This window comes from Maylandia zebra, linkage group LG9 (assembly GCF_041146795.1).
Source record: "Maylandia zebra isolate NMK-2024a linkage group LG9, Mzebra_GT3a, whole genome shotgun sequence".
Taxonomy (NCBI): Eukaryota; Metazoa; Chordata; class Actinopteri; order Cichliformes; family Cichlidae; genus Maylandia; species Maylandia zebra.
In genome coordinates, this window is record NC_135175.1 from 27,895,084 (window position 1) to 27,921,444 (window position 26,361).

At 40.8% G+C, this 26,361-nt stretch overlaps 1 protein-coding gene across 7 annotated transcripts; it reads right to left on the reverse strand.

Annotated features, from left to right (window-relative positions):
• Positions 1-470: 470 nt before the first annotated feature.
• Positions 471-26,026, reverse strand: tnk2a (tyrosine kinase, non-receptor, 2a). 7 transcript variants are annotated; one of them, XR_001167579.5, is made up of 22 exons: positions 18,853-19,420; positions 14,620-14,782; positions 14,395-14,465; positions 13,908-14,108; positions 13,025-13,174; positions 12,512-12,607; positions 12,114-12,295; positions 11,903-12,029; positions 11,659-11,805; positions 11,429-11,523; positions 10,862-11,056; positions 10,104-10,195; positions 9,948-9,992; positions 9,630-9,865; positions 7,344-7,547; positions 6,629-7,248; positions 4,466-4,604; positions 3,776-3,871; positions 2,778-2,905; positions 2,157-2,213; positions 1,890-2,050; positions 471-1,607 (listed from the first exon to the last, which is right to left on the reverse strand). XR_001167579.5 is itself a non-coding variant. In XM_012919346.3 (22 exons), the coding sequence occupies exons 3-22, from the start codon at positions 14,780-14,782 to the stop codon at positions 1,601-1,603; spliced, it is 3,051 nt and encodes a 1,016-aa protein (XP_012774800.2). In that variant the 5' UTR covers positions 24,273-24,342; positions 25,834-26,026; the 3' UTR covers positions 471-1,600. The 7 variants fall into 7 exon arrangements, 5 of the variants coding, with proteins under 5 accessions (XP_012774800.2, XP_012774801.2, XP_004551906.2 ...); XR_013100148.1 differs by having other exon boundaries at positions 1,882-2,050; XM_012919346.3 differs by lacking the exons at positions 1,890-2,050; positions 18,853-19,420 and adding exons at positions 24,273-24,342; positions 25,834-26,026.
• Positions 26,027-26,361: the final 335 nt, after the last annotated feature.

Below are 26,361 nucleotides of genomic sequence, written 5' to 3' on the forward strand. Positions count from 1 at the left end.
GTGTCACATCGTGCTTCAGGGTCCACTTGCTCTGGTGTAAACAAAATAGTTTTAGGTGGATTTTTTCAGTTAATTTGACATTATTTAATCAAAGGATTAGTTTATCCCATTAAAATCAGACTTCCATATCCTTAACATCTTTGCCAACCACATATGTAGAGTTCCATCTCCGCTTTGTGTCTTCCAGTCTTCCCGCTGTATCCAACTAATGAAATAACCACAGGAAAGCTTTCAGAAATGAGATTACAGTTTATTATAAAACAACGAAGGCCATATTTGCATTTTACATTTGTAAGCAACTCAGATTAAACAGTACATTATAGTCAGTGTCACATTAAACAGATTTCATAGTTGAGCTTAACTGAATGCTTCACACATACTGAGTTATGACTGCTATAAACATATTCACCAAGCTGCTACCACCTGTCTGAAGTTTAACTTTCCAGTTTTGTTGTTTGTTTTTTTGTAAAAAAAAAAAAAAGAAACTTTTCCATGTAGCTGTTAAAATTTTTAATATCTGCACACGCATTATGAAATTTGGCATCGACAGCACGTAGCAGTAGCCCACTAAATCAAGTGCATGACAGGTTCTTCAGCATGATGATTATCATACAGCAGAATCACAGTAAGATATAATAACCATGAGTTTAAAGTAGCAGTAGATATCTAATGTGCAGAGATTTGACTAATACCCTGTATCCACGAGGAAAAGGTAGGAATATTCCTATAATAAAAACTAAAGACATCACTCAGAATTCCTACTGTTGTAAAGCCAGAAATGTTTTGCTTAAAGGCAACCTGTGGAGTTCTTGAACTCTCAAAGCACTATGAAGCAGTTTTTACGATTCACATTGCAATTTGCCAGCGACGGCAGGAAAGACGACGACATGCTGGGATGTGAAGAATGCAGGTTTCAAGACTTTTGAATGCCTTTTTACATGAAAACTCCACGTGGAACCTTTAAGACACAAAAATACAGTAATAATAATAATATCTGATATGCCTTCAGTCATATCAACATTTTCACTTCACTGATAGATTGTTCTTCTGACCAGCAGTTAGCATCTTTGTTGACATGCTCGGTAAAATGTTTTATACAACATTAATTGTATATTTTTCCTAAAAGTGCAACTATACGCCAGCTCATACCTCCCTGATTCTTTTTGACAGCAAAAAGCCATTTGACATTACAGTAAGCTTATGCACACACACGCACGCAGACACACACACACACAGGCCTCTACAACAACCTCACAACCAGAAAACGTCTGCAGCAGCTACCAGCTGAAACAAACTCTGGATTAATGCAATGATAAAAAAAAAAGAACAACCAAAAAAAAAAGATAAATAACAACTGTTCAAGTAAATATTGTGAATCATGTAACAGCTGCTCCTTTAGGTTATAGTGAACATGCGAGTGACACAGGTAGTAGCAGGTATTCACACATGCTGCTTCAGAGACGCTTTTTAATGGTCATTAAAAAGCGTCTCTGGTCTTTGGAGCAATGAGTCATCCTGCCGACTCTGTGTCAGCGCGCTGATCCAGATGAGCTCGGGAGCTTGTCAGAAGGTGACTGCCGCTCAATTTGTCCTCCTGCTCTCACTTCCTAAGAAGCAGAAAAACAATGTACAATATCAGCTTCTTTGTTTAGGATTCTGTACAACAGCAAACAATCGCTGAACGCTGAGTGTTTAAGCTCTAAGCAGGGCTGAAAAATGAAGCCAAAAACTGCACTTCCTGTAGTGGCCACTGGAGGTTGGCTAGAAAAAAAAAGCAGTGAATCGTGTGTTAAAATTCCTAAACTTACAGAACAAATAAACATGTTGCCTCTACATCTACATTTCCTGTTCACAGTTACTCATATTTCTAACTAAGCTCACCTGCTCACATTTTTATTGGGGATGCATGAATGACAGATGGATTTTTACGAGGCTGCTGGTTTTCTGTTAGCTGTCACCACAGCAGAATATGACTTGCTGACCTCCTCTTGACCACGTTTGTGCTGTTATTTTTTCCTTTTTTCTTTTTTAATTTTTGCAGTGTAGTCAACTGTACAAACAGAAATCCAGATACTTTATCTTACTGCAAACTTAATAGCAGGAGTCTGTGTCTGTATTTTACAAATCAAGCCTGCAAGTCTTAGTGGATAATTTACCTCTGGCTCCAAAAAGCTCCCACATTCAGCGGTTCCACATACTTTTGACACTGCCCCCTAGTGACAGTAGCAGGTGACAAAAGTTTATTACTTTGATGAGACAATGATCGCCGAGTGTCAGCTGTGTCTGAGCTGACATATAATGACGCTTACTGTGGACAACAAATAAATGAATGACAAAAGCAAAATCCATAAAGTTAGATAAAAGTAAAAATGAGAACTTGAGGTTTTATTTTTTTATTTTTTTACAAACACTCTTTCCAATATGACCAACTGAAAATCTAAAATAAGAAAATTACTTGAGAGATTATTTTAGCTCAAGTTCTTTTTCTCACTGTGTCAACAAGTCAGAAATTTGACAGCCACAGGTTAAGAAGTGTATAAAATCTTCCTTAAAAGCAACCGGAGCAGCAGTCTAACAGGAGGATGGAGGAAGCAGATGGATCGTTAGCACATTTGTGCTTGTGCTGTCATGTCATGCTGACAAACTTAGCGGCACATTAAAAGCAGGTTTCAACCTGGGAGAGACATCAGCCGCTACAGACAGTAGTAACTCAGAGCTCAGTACTACAAAAAACAAAGTGGGCATCCGCTCTTTTCTGTCCATTTACTGTTGATTACCTGTTGCGATGTGGTCCGTATGTGTCCAGCATGACCGTGCTGGCATGTTCCAGGTCCCACTGGTGATGCTGCAGCAGCTCCTCGCACTCGGCTCTTGAACGCAGCCCTAGCCGAAACAGCTGCTCCACCTACAGCGCAGATGGTGAAAGAAGCATTTTAGACACGTGATTTACCATCATTGTTTTTACTACATTTAACTCTCTTCTTGCTGTTCTGATGCTCTTTTGCAGCATGAACACTGGCTTTCTTTAGCAACAGAAAAGCTCCCACATCCTAACCTTTATGATGACAATAAACTTTAGCTACCTATGTACTTCTCAAAAGCAGAGCCACTGAATCGCTTAAATGTTAAAATTGAAAGAAAACAATTTAATCCAGTTTCATTAATTATAATAAGACCTTTAAAAGCACAGGACAAAAACAATCAGTAACCTCCCTAACTCAATGTGTGTGTTTACAATCCCTGGTATACAACCCTCTTTCAGTTCTATGGTTGAACGTGTCATTATTAGTCTTGTCTTTATGTGACAAGACTAAGCCAAAATGTAGAATCAGCATGTGGAAAGCTAAGTACACCCCATGATTTAATAGCTTGTAGAAACACCTTTAGCAGCAATAATCTGAAGTAATTGCTTTTTGTAGGACTTTATCAGTATCTGACATCACAAGCTTGAATTTTGGCCCGCTCTTCTTTAATAGTTGCTTCATTGAGGTTTAAGTGCATTCATTTATGCACAGCTCTCATACCTTCCCACTGAGGTCTGGACTTTCGGCTATTGCAACACATTGATTCTTTTCTTTTTCAGCAATTCTGTTTTCAATTTTTTACTATGTTGGATCACACAGTTTACAGAGCAGTTCATGGTCCATCAGTAACTGCAAGAGGTAACACACTTAATAGCTGTTAATATGTCACTTTTTTGCGCTCTGATTCATTTGTATATTCTTTGTTAACGGCAACAAATAAACTAGGAAAGTGTATAGACAGACAGTTGCACCTTTAAATGGTTTATGGCCTGAGGGATGCTCCACTCGTGGCTCTGCAGAGCAGCCTGACACTCCTCTATCGTGACACCGTGCACAGCTCCTTGGACCTGACAATCAGACAATAAACTTAACGTCATGTTTGCATTTTAAAGAAGTGCAACTGTCATATGGATACACATGAAAAGAAATCTACTTTTATTTCGGAGAGTAACTCTGCGTGGGCACATTTGTTACCATGCTTGTACAAAGAGAAGAGGTGACAAAACGAGCAGGTTTCCTTCTTTTCAAACTCTCTCAGTCACTTATGCAATGAATCAAACTGTTTTTAAATTAGCCACAAGCCCCTTGAAGTTTTTCCCTAATTCGCAGTCCCAATGAAATTAGTAATAAAGTTAATGATTTTCTTTTTTAATATTATTCTTCCTCAGGTAATGTTAAAACCATATGAATATGATTCAAATCTGCAGCTTTTTGAGCATTACATTCTCACAATTAAAAGCTTTGTTGATAAAAGGATGTGAATTCAATAAAAAGGGACAATTTAGCTTTTCATGTGTTATCTAGAAATCAGTGACTCTAATTTGTCTGCCTGTGGAAAACAACAGCATTCGGTGTTTGTCATTTCTGTGACTCTCAACAAATAAAAGTTATGACTTTTTTGTTTTAATAGAAAAAGTGACATTCCTTATGATCTCCCTCACCTGTGTGATGCTCTGTTCCCGTTGAATGCTGGGAGCTGCAGCTCGGCCGTTATTGTTGTTGTAGGAGGTGTTCGGTTTGGCTCCACTAGGGTGCTGCTGCATCATAGGTTTGACTGCCGCCATGTTGGCTGCTCCGTATCTGTTAAGAAACATGAAATATGGCATATGAATTATTTTGAATGGTAAATGGCCTGTATTTGTATAGCGCTTTACTTTGTCCCTATGGACCCCAAAGCGCTTTACACAACATTCAGTCATTCACACACTGGTGATGGCAAGCTACATTGTAGCCACAGCCACCCTGGGGTGCACTGACAGAGGCGAGGCTGCCAGACACTATTGCCACCGGGCCCTCTGACCACCACCAGCAGGCAATGGGTGAAGTGTCTTGCCCAAGGACACAACAACCGAGACTGTCCGAGCCGGGGCTTAAACCGGCAACCTTCTGATTACAAGACAAACTGCCAGCTCTTGAGCCACCATCGCCCCTTAGCTGATGATGTTTCTCTGTGAATGACATCTGAAATTTTACTGTTGCACTGAAGAAATTCTCGTAATAATAAGTCTCTGACGACATTTTCCAACTATAAAACATTTATTTAGCATAAGCTTTTATTTGCTTTCATAACTGTGTTACTTAAAAAGTTGGGATGCTGTGTAAAATGTCAAATTTCTCATTAGTTTCTAATTACGATTCCTCTGTATCTTGTTCCAGTTGTACGTTACTTTTGGTTAATTTCCCGCCGGTGCGACTGTCTGCCCCACTCTTATTGTCTGCTCTTTTCTGGGATTTTTTTGTTCTCTGGGTGAAATTGCATTGTTGATGTCAGAGGTAAGAGGAGAAAGGCCGGACTGCTTTGAGCTGATCAGAAGACGACTGTAACCAATCACAACCAAGGTATGAAGAAGAGCATCTCTGAAGTCACTGCATGTCAAACCTCCTGTCCACTCCTGTCAGCTAAAAACAGGAAACTGACACTACAGTTTGTACAGGCTCACTAAAACTGAATTACTGAAGATTGGAAGACTGGCGCCTTGTCTGAGGAGTATATTTCCGCAGCAACATTCAGATGGTAGGGTCAGAAATCATGGATCCATCCTGCCGTGTATCAACAGTTCAGGCTGGTGGTGGTTGTGTAATGATGTGGATTATATTTTCTTGGCACCAAATGAGTGTCACTTAAACACCACAGCATACATGAGTATATTTTGCAAAATGAAAATGAGTAAAATGTGGCCTCCACAGTCACCACGTCTCAGTCCATTAGAGCACCTTCAGGATGCAGTGAAACAGGAGATTGGCATCACGAATGTGCAGCACCTGTGTGATGCTTTTATGTCGATATGGACCCAAATATCTGAGGAATGTTTCCAGCTCCTCGTTAATCTATGGTATGAAGACTTAAGGATGCTATGAAGGACAAATGAGGTCCAAACTGGCAAGTGGTTGGTGAGCGCAACCACTTGCCAGCTCCTCTTTGTCTTTGGTATCTGGTTTAAAAGCTTGCTTGTTTTCTGTATTGGGGTCCCCCCTGAACTCAGCACACAGATGTGAGCTTTGTTTCAACAGCTTGACGACAAATTCAAACAAGCTGAAAAAATATTCTATTACAACAAATGCTAATAAAATAGCAATGCCTCATGCCAAGTGATTTGATGATTCACTTTAGCTCCTGATCTTCATGAAAATAAATAATAATAAATAAAAATTATGTCACATTTCAACCTAGGTGTTATTCACATAATAGTGGATATTTTTCACTTGTTATTTACCTTGTGGGAAATTTGGAAATAAATATATCCGTGTAAAGTCAGTAAGCGCTGAAGAAGGAGCACACGTGCCATTTAGTTAGTGTCACGCAATGCTGGGGTTAATTGGATGATCCCTCACATGCACAAACACAACGTGTACCATTTCACTTGATTGGTCCCATGTTATCAAGTCCTCAAATCCTCTTTTTTTTTTGTAGGGTGCAGTGCTGATGTCAGAGCCATAAAAATCTCTAACACTGAGCTGGCAAAAATATAATGTTACCCCAACATTACATTTGAGGACTATTTTTTGTTTATACATATATGCTCTGGAAGAAATATAAATTATCAAGGGAACAAATTCGTTTTTTGCTCTCCACCCATAAAAATCTGCCTCCATGAAAAACTCACCTCTCCAGAAAAGCTGGTCTCTCCGGCAGTGGGACGGGGGCAGAGCTCTGCGAACTGTCAATCAGTGAGGAAAGGCCACGCCCCTCACGAAAGGCGAGTGGATCCAGTAAGGACGTGGAGGAGTACGATGAGCCAGGAAGTCCTAAGCGTGAGGAATGGGATGAAGCTTGAGGCAAAGAGGAAGACGACGATGGAGAGTTGGAGGACAGGAGTGGACCCAGCAGTCCCGATGCCCGACGGGGCGAGACGGCGAGAGGAGGAGGTGGCAATGCTACAGGTGACGAGGAGCGGGAGCCTGGCTGAGAAAAGGCGTGGTCTCTGGGTGGGATCTGAGGGGGTGTGTCATCTTCGTTGCCCAGTGAAATGGAGCTGGTGCGTGCTTCTGGGTTTATGGCACGGGCGGAGAGGTTGTGTTTGGAGGGACGCAGAGGAGGGACGGGACTGCGAGGAGGCAGCACAGGCCTGTCCTCAAAGCAGGAGGCAAAGGAGGAGGCAGACGAGGGAGATGGAGGGGGAAGATGGATCTGTCGGTGCGGGCCCAAAGGAGCCAGAGGCATGGGGAGTGGGGAAGAGGGGAGGGAGCGGCCTGTTGCCATTGGAACCTGCAGCTTCACCATCACCTACATCAACAGAGAAACAGCAGCTTTATGTTAGCTTGGGTGATAATTTAAAAGTAAAAATCGATCCCGAATGGCATTAATACAGCTTTCACTACCTCCCTCTGTAGCTCCTGGAAGAGGTCAGCTGACTGGGATTCGCTCCTTCCTGTCAAGCCACCACCAGCGGATGAAGAAGCTTCTTCAGTCAACCCTTTGTATATGGACCGCACTTCCTGGTCCTCTGATTGATCCTCAGCCTCTGCAGTAACTTCATCGTACGCTGGCTGGGGGAGAGGCCAGTCCAGAATGGAGGGAGTGTCCTGAGAAGACAAATAGATACAAGGAAAAGTTATCCAACGTTATTAAGATTTTTCCTGCATAACAAAAACAAAGTTTGAGCCAGAGCCAAAAGGAAATCATCACTGCTGCAGTAATATTACTTCTTTGTGTTCACTGGGGTTTGAATTACTCACATATGTCGTTATTAATTCTTCAGAAATAACCAGAAAATGCACCGATTTCCATCAAATCATCATTGCATTTATATTTATTTATGCATAGTTACCCACTGTTGGTCAATAAAACCTGACTTTCAGCCAGAAAATCCTGAAAAATTGTTTTGCAAAGGTCTGGATATCCTCTTTCTTTCTTTTTTTTAATGTTCAAGCCAAGATATTAAGTTAACCTTGTTTAGCTAACAGTACAGCTCTGTTTAAAGAACTATTACAGAACCCAGAAGTTGGAAGTGGTCATTTCTGGTTGACCTATTAAGGTCCACCTCCTCCAGGGTTAGAGTTTTGTTTTAGTCACAAGTTTCAATTATTCAATATTGTTATATTGTTTGTTTGGTGGTGGTGGTCACCAAAGGTGATGAGATGGCTTACAGGGAGGAGGTCAGCGCCCTGACACACTGGTGCCAAGACAACCATCTCACCCTCAAACTCACAAAGACAAAAGAGTTGATAGTGGGCTTCCGGAGGTGTAGGGAAGCACACACTCCCATCACCATCAACACCGCTGCTGTGGAGAGAGTGAGCAGCTTCCGTTTCCTAGGCGACATCTGGCGAGGGATCTCACATGGTGAGTACACACAAAACAGTGAAGAAGTCGCAGCAGTGCCTCTTCTTTCTCAGGAGTCTGAAGTGATTCAGCATGAGCCCCCACATCCTCAGGACCTTCTACTGCTGTGCCATTAAGAGCATCACCACGTGGTATGGCAACAGCACCGGTTACAACTGCAAAGCTCTCCAGAGAGTGGTGCTGTGTTCTGAAAGGATAATTGGAGGTGGTGGTGTTGCCTGAGGAAAGTGGGTAGGATCATCAAGGCTCCAGTCACCCCAGCCATAAACTGTTCAAACTACTTCGGTCAGGCAGGAGGTACTGCAGTATCCGTCCCGAACCAGCATAGATATTACTAATGTGCATACATCCTTAAAATTGTACATATTTATTCTTATAATTCTCACATTCCTGCTCTTATATTTGGCTTGTTTCTTATGTTTCTTGTATTTTTTGCACACCACTGTTGCCTGTGAAGCTTGCTCACATGTGCTGTACCAGTGTACCAGTAATGTGACGTGACACTAAAAGTGACTTGATTTGTTTGAAATGCTTTTCTATTCCCATGTGAAGCACTTTGTAATAGCTTCCTGTCTTAAAAAGTGCTATATAAATAAATTTTACTTTTACTTCAAAAACTTCAGTATAAATATCATGAAGCTGCAGCTTGGTCAGGATGATTGAAGGCAGACTGAAGGTATGAGGTGGAATTGCTGTGCAACTCCGCTGAAGACCACTAAAGCGTGAACGTGTACATTATCAATCAATAAGTACTGATCATCCATCACATTGCACGCGCCTTGGGTGAATTCAAGTGGAAGGGGTTATTTATGACATTTCTAGGCCAAAGGTTGGACCACTGTCTCTGGGAAACAAGACAGCTCATCATTTGTGAGTACTGGCAAAGATTTCAAGCTGTGTGTGCACCACCTACACTTGATTGAGGATACTGCCATGCATGTGGCCGTGTAAGGTCCCTCGTGTCTTGAAAACCTTTGAACTACATCACAATCATTGTTTAGTTGTAGAGGGTGAACTGAAAAGATCAGATGGCTAATTCTCCAGATGAGCTGGGAATATAAGACCCCTCTGCTGTGATTACAGGATGGTTCCACTCAGGGAGTGGGTGACATTCAAAGAAAGAAAAGAATCATGCCAACCTCAGCTTGATCAACCCTCAACAGTTCATTAAAAGACAGTTCTAGGCCATAATGAAAGGGGAAATGGGACTCATATTGGTCAATGCAGTCTTGAAGTCACATTAGGTGAAGTTAAAAAAAAAAATCTCTTACTAATGAGGGTAAGAGCATCAACTATTACAGTCTGACTCAGGTCTGAGCTACCTTTAGGGTGTCCTCATCCAGCTGCCGAGACTCAGTGAGCGGAGAAGGTGTGGTAGAGCTGAAACTGTCATCGGTGAAGTCAATAAGCGACACCTCGCTCTTGGCTGAACGCACGCCTGTCCCCTCCCACGGCCGAAGCTTCAGACCTAGGGATGCTCCCAGCTTCTTCAACCCAGACGACGCGCTGGCGTCTTCCTCGTCATCGTAATCGTCCATCACAGAGTCGTAGAACGGCTCTGGACACACATGAAACTCTAGATTTAGATAATTGCTTCTACTGACATGCATGTGTTTGAAGGATTAAAGAAAAAATCTCACTCTTGAGCAGAACGGCAGGTTGGGGTGGACGAGGGGGAGGTAGCTCTGATAAAAACAGACAAAGGCGTTTAGGTTCGATTTGACATGCATCGGTGTAACAGAAAAGTTAGATCACTATTCAGCAAAAATACAGTCTCACGGCACAAATGAATTTACTCTTGGCACGGTTGGGAAGTTTGGTCGGTCTCGCAATGCCTGAATCCATTCCCAGGACATCAGGAGGGTCCATGGGGTTCCCCAAGTACAGGCTAAGGAAAGAAAATCATTTTTATGTAATAAAAGTTTAAAATTGAAAATAAGTCCAAGTCCTGTCCTTTAACTCATACTGAAGATGGTTGAAGCTAATAAACATACTTGTTAATAACATGTTAATAATCCCGTTGTAGGAACTGGAACATCAGTAAAATTATTTCACTACTCCTCTATTGTTGCAAACAGTGCAGTGATGTGGACGTGTCTTCTAAAATCCTCTAAAGCTCAACAGCAAAACATCTGTTAAACTATGCATGATACACAGCTGCCCTCTAGTGGGGAGCTGCAGTATAGGCAGTCTTAAAATAGTACATGCATGGTTTCAGTTAAAACGCAATTTTAGTGCTTTGGCTTTATGTGATTTTTCTTCTTTCAAACTGATTTTTTTTTTTAGAACTGTTATCTGTTCTCCTGCCTTATCATTGTGGAATCCTAATGTAAATAACACAAATCTATAAATCCTCCTTCCTAACCTGTTTTAAAGAAGAGTCTATTCTGTAATAGATTCATTTTCCAGTCTTCTATTTCTGCGTTCTGGACTTGTGGTGGGACTCTAACATTAGCCCAGCAGCCTAGAGCCATCCATGGACGCAGAAAGCACAGTCACATCTGACGAAGCACACTGTATGACACTACATTACTGTAGGTACTGTATCATTAACCTGTCTATGCGGTCTGCGTGTCCCCAGCTCCTCTGGGGGTCTGTGTCTCCATGTCCAGTGTGTATAAAAGAGTGTTTAAGTGGCCGGCTGATGTCCTGGGCGGAAAGACCGGCGACTGACGTCACTACATGACGGGGAAACTGACCGACACGCAGTGTGCGCCTGTTCTGACCTCGCCACCAGTAGTGCTCTGCCCTGAAAACACACAAACAGGTATGAAAACAACGTGGTGACTGTCCTACAGTAATGTGCATTCTTGTAGCAGTACACGTTCTTAATTGCCAACTTCTGGGTTTTAATTTAGTAGTTAGGTAGTTACAGACATACAATATATACGATGCACACACGCATATTAATGTGATAAGGAAGTCATAAGATTATAATTGCAGTAATTTTCTACAATGTAAGGAATCCAGTTTCAACGGGAGATCCGTTGTGTAGTAGGCACTTACATAAGCACGACTCTCAAACCCACTAACCTGATTAAAAAACTGCTTGCTCTCTCAAAATCAGGCTAAAAGGATGCCTTACAGGCATGTTCTAGCTAACAAAACATCACACACTGACCTTCCTTCAATGATGGTGATAACATCATTCATTGTAATCTGGAGCTTGTCTTCCTCCTCAAAGTCCTGCAGGGCTCTCATATCTGTGGGCATGGTCTGCAGAGCACACACAGTGTCGTTAGTGTCACCAGCAGAGTCAAAGACAGCCTTTAGACAGCCAACAAAGAATCGTTTCCTAAAGCACATTTAGTGATTACGATCGACAGTATTTTACTTAAACTACTGTGCTACCTCGAGCAGGAAGTCTCTGAGGGCAATGAAAGTTGGTCTGTCTTCAGGTTTGGGGCTCCAGCACTGCAGCATCACATTGTAGATATCCTGAGGACAATCGTCTGGTTTACACAGCCTCTCAGCTTCCACGTCCACCTTGTGAAGGATCTGTAAACCGACACATAAATAATGGCGTGATTAGCTGAAGCTAATGAATAATTCATTTATTTTATTTTTTATGTCAGAGGGTTGTTCAAAGATGCACCTGGCTCCCATTCAGACCCAGCCACGGCTCCTGTCCGTGGGTGAACATCTCCCAAAGGGTGACCCCAAACATCCAGGTGTCAGATGCGTGAGAGAAAGTGCGAGACTTCAGAGACTCTGGAGCACACCTGGAGAGATCGGTGAAAAACAACTGAGACGCTGAGATAATGAAACACAGATAGTATGTAGAGACAGAAAAAAGTCACTCTCACCATGGGAAAGGGATTTTGTGGCCTTCCTCCATGACGTATTGGTCGGTGTGTTTAGGCAGTGCCCTCATTAGGCCAAAGTCTCCAATCTTCACAGTTTCATTGGTGGACAGCAGCACATTACGGGCTGCGAGGTCCCTGTGGAGGAAACGCTTCTGCTCCAGGTAAGCCATCCCACAGGCCACCTGTGGAGAAGGTGTGGAGTGACAGATGGGAGCATTTTTGCATTCTTACACATGGGAAATGTCATAAAATAGAGCTGTATCTCCAACAAATAAATATTTAAATTTAAACAAATGTACAAATATTATGGAAACTGTACTCAAGAAAATCTAATAGAGAGAACAGTGTGATAAAACTGAATTTCATTGTGGGGTTTTTTCCTTTCGGCATTAACTGACCTGCACGCCATAGTTACACAGCGAGGAGATGAGGATGTGACCCTGCCGCTTTCTGAGCCGATCCAACAGGGAGCCCAGAGGAGCCAGCTCAGTCACCTACACTCCAACAAACAAAATGTGCTCAGAGCTCATTGTGTTTATGTTTTGTGCACTGCTTTTAAAATATATAATCCCGTCTGTACTGTTTTTCAGTGCTTTTTTAAAAAATATGTTACATCTGGAAGCGGCAAATCTTTAACTTGTAGACTGTGTGAACTCTTTTGTACTTGAATTTCCTCTGTGTGTGGGAAACACTGATCTTATATTCAGGGCTATTCTAAAGTAGCCAGACCTGAGGCAGCAGAAACTCCTGCAGGCTAAACTGAGCTTAACAGCTCTGAAACATTCAGCGTAAAATCACTGAAAACATCTGATAGCTCAGCAGCTACAATGTATCGACTGTTGGAAATAAATCAAGTTCTCAAAAAGAGGACAAACTCCCTCTTATAAGTGTGTGTGTGTCTCATGGATTACCATCTTCATAGGCTGTGTGAGGACGATGCCATACAGGCGGATGAGGTTTTGGTGGCTCAGTGAATGCATGGCATTCACCTCTCTGATGAAATCATCCAGACCGTCTGAGTCCAGTACATTTGATTTCAGGCATTTTACTGCCACTGACAACTACAAAGAAAAGGAGAGCTGATTTTAGAGAAACCTCTGTAAAAAATAAATAAGTAAATCACTTTGTGGAGTTCAAATGGGATGCTCTAACTTAAGAGGAAGTGACAAATACCCAGCAAATGTGTCCTTTTGGGGCATGTGTGGCCTCGCTGCGGGCAGACCCACACAACCCACAGTGGGCCGCAGAACACGCATGATATTTCAGAAAATGAAAGATTGGACTGATAACATTCACTTCTTTTTCAGTATATCAATAAGATTCATTTTACTAAAATGGTTTGAATCAGTCACCTTCTCTCAGCCTCATATTTCTGACTGTGTACTAAAACATGTTCTGTGTTTTCATCTTCTCCAGAATAGTCACATTTCCTTGTATAATGTTTCTTTTTTATAAATAATATACCAGCCAACATGCCAGTGTGGGCCCTCAGTGGGTAGCTGTGGGTGAACTGTGGGGCTGCAAACCCACATTTATCCTACGTGGGCCCTAGTTGGTGTGCACACAGAGCCCATGGCATCTTTGCCCTTTCTACCTCCTACGTAGGTTTTCTCATGCAAGGAGACTACGAGTTGCCCACAGATATATTTCTTACAGGCCCAAAAGGGATAAACTGCTATGGGACCCACATGCTTAGCCTAGATGGGACCCAAGTGGCTTGTTTGTGGGCAAAAACACCCTGAGCCTCTATGTCATACATTCTCAGCTGCCTCATACTGTGTTTCTTCATCTCACCACTCTGCCGTTGGGTGCAGTCCACTCTCCTCGCCGCACCACCCCGAATGTCCCGTCTCCAAGCCGCTCAAACAGCTGAAGCTCCGACTCTCTAATCAGGCAGGTGAGCGCGGCCCCTGACTCACTACTGGCCGGGGCCGCGGCAGACGATGCCCCGTGGGGCTGCTGTGTGTCAGCGTCCGGTCGTTTCACTGGAAACACCTGCAGGGCCAGAAACTTCTTATGCATGCGAACACGCTTGATTTGAATCTGAATGAATCTAAATTAACCTATTTTGATAAAAGACACACATAGACCATGTGACATAACATGAAAAAATAAAATAAAATTAGAATCAAAGCCACATCAATACAAACTAAAATTCCTTTTCCTAAATATACCTGAGGGTGAAAGCAGACATTTTTACAAATGCAGCTTATACATGAATATCATATTGTGAGATTGCAGCCTTGCTTGAGCAACTTTCAGGACAGGAGAGGTACTGCACCTTGCTCATCCAGGATTTTCTTTTATAAAGGGCTCGTCTCCTCTTGACTGCCTCCCAGAGCCTCCTCTGACCTGGACCAGCAAAAATACAAACACAAATAAACCTGGATTTTATTGTATGTTTATAGTGTATTTTTCTAAAAGATAACACACAGACACATCTGATATTTGTTTAGATTACCTGTTTATCACGTAGGTTTGGGGTGAAAAACACTTAAAGAGGTACCTGGGCGTCCCATGCCGATCTTCTCCAGGTCTTCATTCTTGACGTAGTCAAAGTGTGAGAGTCGTGTGACGTTGAGATCATCACGGATCCGAAGGAAGTACTGCTGCAGCTGCACATCTGTCAGCAGCTCCAGCAGCCACTCTGTGCCCTCCTCACACTGCATCTACACAGCAAACACACATTTCACCTGCATCAGGATGCATACAGTGCTGTTAACAGCCTCCAGTTTTAACATAGCTCTGCTTATGCGATTGAATTGTTCCATTACTGAGCGTGATGTTAATGGACCCCATTAATGGGCACACTGTAATGTGTGCTCTAAGTGCAGGAGCTACTCTCAGCTATGAAAAGCCAAAATGACTGATGGGATGTGACATCTGCAGCACCAATGTAATGATTAGATATCTGGAAAAGCATCAAGAACAGAAAACAATAAGTGCTCATATTTTAAGAAGCTGGAGTAAGAAAATTTGGGGCATTTTTACTCCTGAAAATGACTTTCAAGATTCAACAAACACATTTTCTGACAATTGTTTAGGACGCTACTGTTTCATCTTTTTTTGCAGGTTCCCCAGCAAAATGTACTTTCTGCTGCTCCTTTATTTCCCAAGGGGTAGCCAAAGTGGATAGATCTGCATATTTGATTTGGCACCAATTTTACGCTGGATGCTCTTCCTGACGCAGCCCTCCCACTTATCCAGGCTTTGTGCAGACACGAGGAGTACACTAGCTTGAGACCCCTTAAGGCTGGAATTTGTGTCTCGAAGCAGGAGTCATTTTTGCATGTGCAGCAAATGTGCAGATTCACAGATTCACAAGTTGAAAGACCTTTAAAGTTTTTCACAGACTTTAAATTATTAACTAAAACCAGTTTTGCACCATTTCATGATAAGCAAACTACAATTTCCTCTTAACTAATTGCTTTAATTGTATACCGTATACGGTGACAATATACTACAACATTTACTTTGCCTTAATCTAATGTCACTCTTACATACAAACTTCACTTACTGATGTCAAGCCTAAAACCAACAGTGGTTTAATTTAGCCAAGAAAAGAGGAGCTAGCCAGGCTCTATGTGAAAGAGAAAGATCCAAGTAAATCGCATCTAATTAGCAATATTCTGTGTTTGTTGAGGCAGAATAAGTGAAGTGACAATTTTCTTGGATAATTAATAAAGATACAAAATGTTCATTAGATCTTTAGAGTGTTTGTTAGCGTTACCTTTACAGCATTTGTCTGTAACTGTAGTCTACAGTCTTTGTTAAGCTAAGGTAAACAACCACTAGCTCTAGCTTCTTGCTTTTTGTATAGCTTCATCCTAATATTTCAAAACTATTAAAAGATGTAAACGCATTAATACAGCGCTGTCATAGAGCTCTTTGCAAAACTAAACTTTACCCTTGGGAGCAGCACATTAAGCACAGAAACATGTTTGAGTTGGCTGAAATCCCCACTCCATAGACAAACGCATGTTCAAACAGCCCCAATTGTGGAACCATGACTTAAGCATTGGACTAGCATTAGCAGGTTCGCTCTGGATTCAGGACCCCAACACAAAATAGTTAAAATTTAACGGAAGCAACATTAAGTGTGAAGGCTTTTGTCTGCCATTCACAATTAAAAACCAGAACAAACAAAACAAAACAAAAAAATCCAGGCAGAGGTACGTTAAAATTTCAAAATGTTGACCTACTTAACCCTCCTCTCGTGTTAGGGTCGGCACCGACCCATTTTAAATTTCAAATGCATAAAAAAATCACATACATTTGTTTATTGTATCAAGGCTTTTTGACTTTGTCAGGAACCTCTATTTCTACAAAATAAAATAAAAAAAATTATTTTCACTAAATTATAAAATGCCCTAGTTGAAATTATGACCTTTGTGTTGTTAGGGTCGGTTTCGACCCAGGTATAATATTATGAGTATAAAGCAATAATTAAAGCCAAAACTGAAATCATAAGTGCACTGTCAGCTAAAACACTTACAGCAAGCGCCTCTCCTAATCATATGAGCTTTAGGGGATTCTTATTTTGCATGTTTTTTGCAGTATACCTGCACAAAAACAAAACAAAATAAACACGGGCATGTGAGGTGAATTCACTATTTGAGTGGCCATTTGACTTCCAGAGTGCACATTTACAATTTGCAGCATACAAAAAATGAGAAGAAGATTCACAGTGAGCTAAGTTCTGGATCATATTTTTGGTGAAAATGAAGGAGAGGACACAGAGCAGCATAGCGATTCAGATGGGCAGGTTTCTAAGGAGGAAGACAATGTGGACTATCATCCAGAAGACACAGACACATCTGATCAGAGGTGGAGGTCGCTGGTGCTGAAGCTACTCCTGCTGAAAGATTCAAGTCCAAAAATGGTAAGATCTTTTGGAGCTCAGTACCTCATGATGTACATGGCAGGGCAGCTGCTGCAAATGTCATCAAAATGACCCCTGGAATCACAAGGTTTGCTCTGACCAAAGTCAGTGACATCAAGAGATGTTTTGAGATATTTATGCCATTGTCACTAGAAAGAATCATCATTACTATGATAAACCTTGAAGGAAAAAAAGTCAATGGCGACATGATGAGGAATACCTGGATGCTTTCATTGTTCTTGCTGGAGTGTACAGATGCTGCAATGAGGCCACTGATCGTCTATGGGATGCATCGACAGGCAGAAACATTTTCTGGGCAACGATGTCACTTCACACATTTGATATCATTTTGATTCAAGAGTCCTCAGATTTGACAACAGAGAGACCAGACCGAGGTCTGACAAACTTGCTCCCATCAGGGATGTCTGGGAGAGATGGGTGCAGCTTCTTCCACTGATGTTCATCCCAGGGCCAGTGACAGTGGATGAATGTCGTGTCCACTTTTTGAGGAAAATGCCCCTTCCGGCAATATATACCCAGTAAGCAAGGGAAAAACGGCAGAAAAATCTGGGAAGCCTGTGATGCAAAAACCAACTATGCCTGGAATGTACAGATTTTCACAGTCAAAGCTGCGAGTGGCACCCCTGAGAAGAAACAATGAAAATGTGTGGTCCTCCATATGACCACTGGACTGCAGGATCACAATATCAGCTGTGATATTTTATTTTATTTTATTTTTTACCAGATATGACCTTGGACAAGAACTTCACAAAGGAAACTGAGGTGAAGCTGTATCATTGGGAAGTGATAAAAAGCCCACAATTACCCACGGCTATAACCAAAACAAAGGAGGAGTGGACTTTTTCTTTTTTTCAGTTTATATTAAAGGTCTACTGCTGAAAAAAAACAAACTTTTTTTGTCTTTTCTTGATGTAAATGTCTATGGGTCGAAATTGACCCGTAACACCATCGATGTCATTTTAGTTATTAATCTTAAAATGAAAAAAATCAATAAAACAGATTTATTTAAGAGATGTGTCCTATACCCCTCAGTAATACTCAGGTAACACAGAAACCTTTTATTTATTAATATGATTCTCTTGAGGTTAATTTTACAATTTTTTTTTAATTGAAATCGAGGGGTATAGTGACAAAAAAAGACCCAGAGGCCCACACCAAAAGTATTAAAACCAACATTTTCATGGATAAGGAAGCCTAACAAGGTAACCAAGAGATGAGAAACAAATTGGATGATAACTTATTGTTTTTAGTATATTTTATAGCTGATTTAATTCACGGGTCAAAACCGACCCGCTAACATAAGAGATGATAACAGAAAGCTAACACGAGAGGAAGGTTAATCAAAAGTAACTTTAAATTTTGAGATACTCAATCAGTAAGTCAAAATTTTGACATGAAATTTTGAGACAATAACCCAAATTAACTTGATATTACCTCTGCAGACTTGCAGAAACAAGCTTCCATAATTAAGTGGCAGGAATACATTTGTTTGCTTGTTTGTTAATTTATTGCTTTATAGTCAATTGCTGTTGGGTAATTTTAGACCCTAAAACTGAATTAAGAATGAAGTTTTTTGGTTTAACTTATAACTGGTGCAGTTACAGGGTTCACAAAGTAGACACTGTTTTTTAAACCATGAGGATACTAAATAATTTAAACAGACATCAAATGAAATCTGGTGTCTGTTGTAAGATTAGACCCAAGATCAATACACCTGCATCCCCACACCCACACTTATATTCATAGAAAAACACTGAACAAAAAGACACAGACATAGTGTAATTACAGCCAGAGAAGAAGAGATGCTGCACATCCACCCACAACTTCAGACTTTACCATTTGTCCACCGACACTCCTGTCTCCCGCCTCTTCATCCTCCCCCTCCCCCTCTCCTCTGGTGTAGGGGAGTCGCTGGTACATATAGCTCTCCCCCATACTGCAACAGCTCCTCTTGTCCTTTTTGTATTGAGCCCTCCTGTTTCTGCGCTATTCAGAGGAGGCGTTAGCTCTGCTGCCGCGCTCCCCCTACTCCGAGTCTAGTTTGCTAATCTCCTCTCAGCTCCATGACCTTCTCCGCTCAATCGATGCGCGCATGCACAAACACGGACACAAACGCACCGGGAGGCATTTGACGCCACTCTCTCCTGTCGTATCACCTAAAGCTATCTATAAACTCCTTCACTCCTCCCTCCCACTGCTCCTTTCTCTCCCTGCTGACTCACGACTTCCCGCAGTATCGGACACCTCCATGCTTCTCCGTCTCTCCAGCTTTTCCTCCTCTCCTCTTCATCTCCTTCTGGCTCAGCAGCCAAGCCCACTGTCTGATGTTAAATAATTCAGCAGCTCTAATGAGAGGGCGAGTGGAAGAGGGAGATCTTAGAGGAAGGAGGGGAAAGACTGCAGATAAAAAATAGGTGGACAGATGGATGGTCAGGCTGAAGAGAAAGGAGATGGAGACAGTTCCCAGCATGCATTTAATAGATTCTGACATGCAGATGGCATAGGCGCTAAGCTCAACCCAAACAAGCAGAACATTTCTAAAAGATGGTAACGTGATGTGGCCATCAATTTCAGGAAGTGTCAGAAACGTTGCTGAAATCTCTCATCAAGTAAAAACTGTGAAACAGTCACTGATTGCAGTTTGGCAGACGAGAGGATTTCCTGCTTTTCTCTGTTCTATATTAACCGAGCACAGTACTGTTTCAGGCAGATCATGAGGTCAATCTCAGATCACATCAGCTGACGCCTCAGCTGATAAGCTTCCGCACATCCAATTAGCAAATCTCATATAGGGCGCGCTATTTAAGCTGCTTCAGATTGTGTACAGTTCCTGCATATCTGCAAAATTTACATTACAAACCATCTCCACCCCAGCCTCGGGGGGTGGGGGTCTTGCTCCTGCTCTTAGAGATGTGTCCCAGAATAAAGCATTACCACTGAATTTAAATTAGTGCAGATGGAAGTCACAATCCTCCTTTTACTACAGCAGTCTTAAATTATAGTCCTGCTGTGAGTCAAGACAACCGTAATTTGTCTTGACTCACAACAAGCAATTAAGATAGTTCTGTGAGGCATTTAATCACTATTTAATTAGAGTTTAATTGATCAAAAAAACACTGGCAAAGAATGGAAAGGACAATGGCTAAGGAGCCCAAAGTGTGCCTAGAACACATCATTACACCACCACCAACCTTAACTGCTACACCCTATTCAGTACCTGCCATCCGAATGTCACGGCAGAAATCGAGGCCCATCAGAACAGGCAATGTTTTTCCAGTCTTCTGTTGTCTAATTTTGCTCAGCCTGTGCGAATTGAAGCCTCAGTTTGCTGTTGTTCCTGTTCTTAGCTGACAACAGTGAAACCCAGTGTGGTCTTCTGCTACCGTAGCCTATTTATTCAAGGTTCAATATAATATGCATTCACAGATGGTCTTCTGCTTGCTTTGGGTGAATTCTAAATCATTACCCAAATTATCTGGGATATCACTCATTCCCTCTTTTATATATATTCCTAAAGAGTTCACTTGCAATAAATATACAATTGTGCATATAAGCTACATTGCCTGTCATGTCTAGGTGCAATCCTAACATCAGCAGCAAACACTGCATAGCCTTTATGCATTTACTGTGTACACTCATACTGTTTATAGCAAAATATAATTTATTAGTCAGTTTTAATTCATTTGAGCAGACTTAAAACAGATGTTTTAGCTATTTAACTAGATTAAAAAAAACCAAAAACATTTCACGATTATCAACAACATATGGATGCTGGATCAGATATAATATCTGAAAATCAGAATATCAATTACTCCATGAGATAATTTATTTTCTATGCAGCTCTAATTATTGTGGAAAACATTTGATTGTTTTTTCTCTTCTTTTCTTTTTGAATTTATATTATTAACATAAAAGGATCTCAGTGTGGCTTTTTCTTTGTTTGAACTGGTTGAGAAGTGGGTGGGCTGCCATATACAGTTTCTGATCTGATTACGTATATCAAAGTACATCTTGTTTGGCAGTTAAAGCCGTTAACAGTGTTGAAGTGCAGTGCTGCAGATCCTGCTGTAATTCAAAAATGAAAGAAAGGCAAATGTGAGAAACTGGGCTGTTACTATTAGCAACATGTGACAGCAAGATGAGCTAACTGGTGCATGAAGTCACTGGTTGGATCATTCATGCTCATGTATGAGTGTGTGGGCGCATCTGCGGCCTAAATGAGGACAGAAGCAGATCTTTCATCTCTGCACGGCATCATGTGTTTTATTGAGGGTGATGGTCCAAAAATAGGAGAGCTAAATTTAGCTTATGTTCAGTGGCAATAGGAGGGAAGTGGCTGCTTAATTTTTCTCTCATCTTAGCATCAGATATCTGAGGTTCAATCGGGACTGTCAACGTGCACAGATGAGGATTTATTCTGCATATTTCATCCCTGGCCCGTCCTGGTTTAGGCAGAGCATGATATGAATTCAACAGCACCTGGTAGAATTTCCTGCCATATTTGTTTGTGTGTTTCAATATTTCTGATATAAGTCACCTTAAAAGAAAAAAAAAAAACACTGCAGGAAAAGAAAGCTTTGAGATTCATTCAGCCTGTGCTTTGGAAAGAAAACAACAGTTTTCTTCTGCAATTTCATAACTAATTCAAATGTTACACCAAATATTTGGTCACTAGAGTTAATGAGATAAAAAGTTTGAGGTTTTGGTTTCTTTCTGTGAAAGAGGCCACAATGCAGCAACTCCAGCAACACTTGAAGGAAGATGAACAACTTTAATAATTGACCAACGCGTTTCGGCTTGTGGCCTTCATCAGGGTCATGAGGTGTCAACATGATTTTTCTCATGATCTTGTGTAATTTAATCGCTTGTTATATGATTTAAAACTGATCCAAATGTTCCAGTCAAGAAGGGAAATGTAAACATGATTGTGATTTAATGCAGGTGAAATATTGCTGGTCTTACTGCAAACAGATGAAAATTAGTAAACTGAAAAGTAGGGCTGGGCCATATCATACAGTTCATAATACTGGTATAACGTTAGGAATGATAAGAAAATGTCGATATTACGTGCTGCACAATAATGTTTAATATTTAGTAGCTACTGTTATATTCCCATATATCATCGTGATGTTGTTTATTCTATTGCTCTCGTTTTCTTCTGCTTGTTTTCTTTTTTCTTTCTCAACAGGTGATCCAGGTGATCGATATATGTATTTTTTTTTGTCTGCTTATTTAGTTGGTTTGTTTTTTTGCCCTTTATCCCCGTCCCTCTTCTCCACTGTTTTTTTCCCCTCTTCTTTTCACCCTTTTCTTTTCCTCATTGAAGTCTGTCCCATATCTAGCAAGTGAAAATAAAAAATAAATAAAATAAACAATAAAAGGTGAATCAAATAGACCACTACAGCAAGGCTGGGATGGTCAATTTGGTAAAGTAAATCCGTTGGGCATCTTTCCTCACCTTTAGACAAGATTTCTGATGACAAAAGAACCAAACGGGACAGGCGCAAAAAAAAAAAGGAATGATAACAAAATGGAATATGGCGATAGAATATGGGTAAAACGCGCATGTGCAGTGCCTTTGTTTTCATACGCACATGGCAGAAAAAGTAAGGCAGCGACGGAGAATGAGAAGGGCGAAAGCGGATCGTTAAATGAAACGGATGAACCAGAATTGGTTTGTAAAAATGCTGCAACTTCAGTGGTGTGGAACTGGTTTGGCTTTCGTCCGTCAGATACACAACAAAGCACATTTTTTGGTAGAGCATGCAAGCGGCCCGTCGTTATTACCGTGTTTTTCGGAATCTAAGTCGCTCTTAAAATTCTTTGATTTTCTGAAAAATCGACAGTGCCTTATGTATGAATTCTGGTTGTGCTTACTGACCTCGAACCCATTTTATGTGGTACACAGCGCTCGAAAATCTGTCAAAAAATGTTTTAGTACAACTTTGGTAGCTACGAAGCCACACCGCTTGATGGATTGTCCGAGCATTATGGCTACCGTAGTCAGGAGCCTCGCTGAGTGATACTGTGCTTCAACATAATATTACCGTATTGTGTGTGTATAACCTGTATAACCTTAAGTTTTGTGGATATTTTACATGGTTCTGCTCAGGATATGTCGGCCAATTTCCACTGGAAATGCCTTTTGGTTAAACTGTCAGCAAGGAATTTGCATTTGCACTGTTACATTTTTATATAACTTTAATGCACATAAAAAAAACAGCTGCTTGTTTAAGTAAAAATACATTGATGGGGGTTTTTTGCACTAATAAAGTTGCGGAGTTGTAAAGTTTTTTGTCTCGCGTCAATTATATCGTCAGTTATATCATTATTGCAAATGTTCAAATATATATCGTGATAAATATTTTTGGCCATATTGCCCTACTGAAAAGAGTAAAATATAACTGTCACAGCAAACTCCTTATAGAAACAAATCTTACCACAGACATTTTGGTCATATTCTCTAGGCGACTAAATGGATGAATGAGAGCCATAAGCTCACTTTCAAGGGTCAGCAGGATATAAATATAAATATTGCACGAGTTAGTTTTTTTTAGCTTTAGCTTATACCTTTACCACGCATGCTGAAAGTTACACATTACAGCTTCTTTAACAGCTCAGTCCAAAGTTAGGATATGATCAATGACTCATGGCTCATCCCATAGACACAGGAAGCTGAGAGGAATAAGGACACTCAGCTGATTTTTTACTTCCATAACAAATGGATATATGTCAGTGCAACAATATGATTGGCTGTTGGGAGACAGGTGAGGTTGACGGCCATTATTAGAGTTACAAACTTCTCATATTCAGGATTTGTTGAGTCTCGTGTCTCTCTTTTATAAAGTCTCTAGTTTCAATAATATTACTGGGGAGGCCAAACCATGACTCATAATGTTTAACTGTATGTTTCCAATCCAGGTATGCAGTGTATTTGGAATAATTTCCATGCTAATAAATGAAGCTGAACAATCAGATTCTTTCTAGATGTTACTGCATAGTGAATCGAAATCTGATGGTTCTATGTGTTGAGAGAGACGAGGCATTAGTAATTAGTAGGAACTGAGAATGTACATTAATATTTATTCCTATAACCAACTTCCAAATACACACAGTGCTAGTCCAAACAGCTCCAAACCATAAAGATCTGCACTTCTAAAGGTAACCTGAGCCAGCAGAGACCACCCTCAGTTACTTTGAGGCATTTAGTGGAATTGGTTGTGAACGGTCATAATGTTTTGGCTTATCTGTCGCACCCTGCAGGGGTCCTCTGGTGGAGTCACTGGAGGTCATCTGGCTGCAGCCATGGATGAAGGGACTCCACATCTACACAAAGTTAAAGAGAGACGGAGAGCAAGTCAGTGTCAAAACTATTAACAAGAAAGGAAAAAAACAAAACACTTCAACAAAAATTTCCATCTGCTGCTGTGAAGAGAGCAGCAGAAAAACTCTCAGAAGCAACAGCCGGTAGAAATTGTGCAGGAGGTGAAAACGAGCACGCAGGAACAGGCTGTGCCCATATTGTCACCACGGGGGAGGCTCAGACAGACCTGCTGCCTCATCGCTGAGAAAGAGTGTAAAAAGTCAATTGTTTGAGAATGAACTCTTTTAAAAAAGATTTTAAAGTGTAAAATGATTATTTTAGGGTTTAAAATTGTTAACTGTTTGAATACTAATTCAAGTGATCATAGACAGTCTTTCACACTATTGCATCTCATTAACATATGGCAGGAGGTGTGTTTGAATTCATAGTGTACAGGATTTTCTGCATTTCACAGCTGTTACTTTACTGGCTGATTGACTAACTGCAAAATAAGTAGGCTGACAAATGCTCTCTAGTCCAAAAATGACTAATGAATGTGTTTGGTAGTTGTGTTTGTAATCTCTCTCTACTTATATGGTAGTTTCTAATGCGTCCTCTCCAGAATTGGTACGGCAAAGATCAGGCCCCCCGGAAGGCTTTGGAAAATGTGAAGGATACATAAGTTTTGGACTTTTAATAATAGATAAAGACTTAAATTGGATAAAAGTTAGTTTTTTCACTATCGACTGTTGAAATTTCAAAACAAATAATACATTTTGTAACCACAGAACAGTCTGTGCCCATAACTTTTTCTGTAATTTTGCCCTTTTGCTTATTTCTTACAAATTAAGCTCAAAGTTTAGTGGTAACGGTTACTTTCATTTACTACAGCATTTTGTTATTGTGTAGAAAAACTGTGCCCTACTGCTGAAACTGCACTTCTTTTTTCTTATATTGAGATATCTCAGATTGAACGTGTAGTTTACACTGACAGAAAGAGGTCTGTTCTGATCCAAGTGGGCTGCATGCGGCCCACAGTGTAAAATAACATCCCTGCCCTGCAGAACCACACCAGACATTGCAAGACTATTTAGTGCAGCTGCACACTGATAAACTGACATGTACATATAGTGGGCTGGCCCTTTATTCGTGACTAAAGATAAGATTGCTTTATGTTTTTGTAAAAGTTCCACATAAAGTTAAATCAGTCAGATAAACAGTTGAGAGTAAGCAGATAACATCTCTCTCATGCTGAGAGCAGAAAAGATTTTAATTCATCTTCTCAGTCAGTCAGCCTAAAGCTGATTAGCCCTAAGTGGACACACACTCGTCCCAATACAATGAAGAGCCAAGGCTAATAATATTACACCCCCTTTTTACACTGTTTTATACTTTTTCCACTATTGTTCGCTTGTAATTTTTTTATTTATGAACTTAACGTGTTTGTTTTGGTACAACATGTTCAAAAACCATATCCAAGAAAGAGCAACAGAGATGACCCCCATCGTACCGACCTAAAACGACGGGCTTTCCGGAGGGGACTGTCCCTCTCCTCCGGTCACTCCTCACTCTGCCCGCCGTACTCAGCCGTGCCGTTTATCGGGTATCTGTGAAATTCACCTGAACCGTTATCTCCGTCTCTTTCCTCCGTTAATTCCGGGACGCTTCCCAGTGAGCGTGCAGGGATTTCAGAGCGTCACGACACGTCAGAAGACGGAACTCGCCAAAATAACAGCACATCTTGTTTAGAAATTCAACTTTCAAAATAAAAGCACACGTTACAGAAGTTATTTTATTTCCCGCTAATTTTTACGTCCTCTTTACACACTTTACCATTACTTAAATTGGAGGCAAGTATTTGATTTATATCGGTTGTCCGATGTAGGGTTACTTGCAAAACTCTTGAGGTACACCAAAAGTTTCTCTAAAAACAAATTTGTCTTTTTAAAATTATTTTACACAAGCTACAGTCATGATTGAAATTTAAAATTATTAATGAGAAAATTAGTTCAGTAAATCTTCAATTTACTGAACATCTGAAG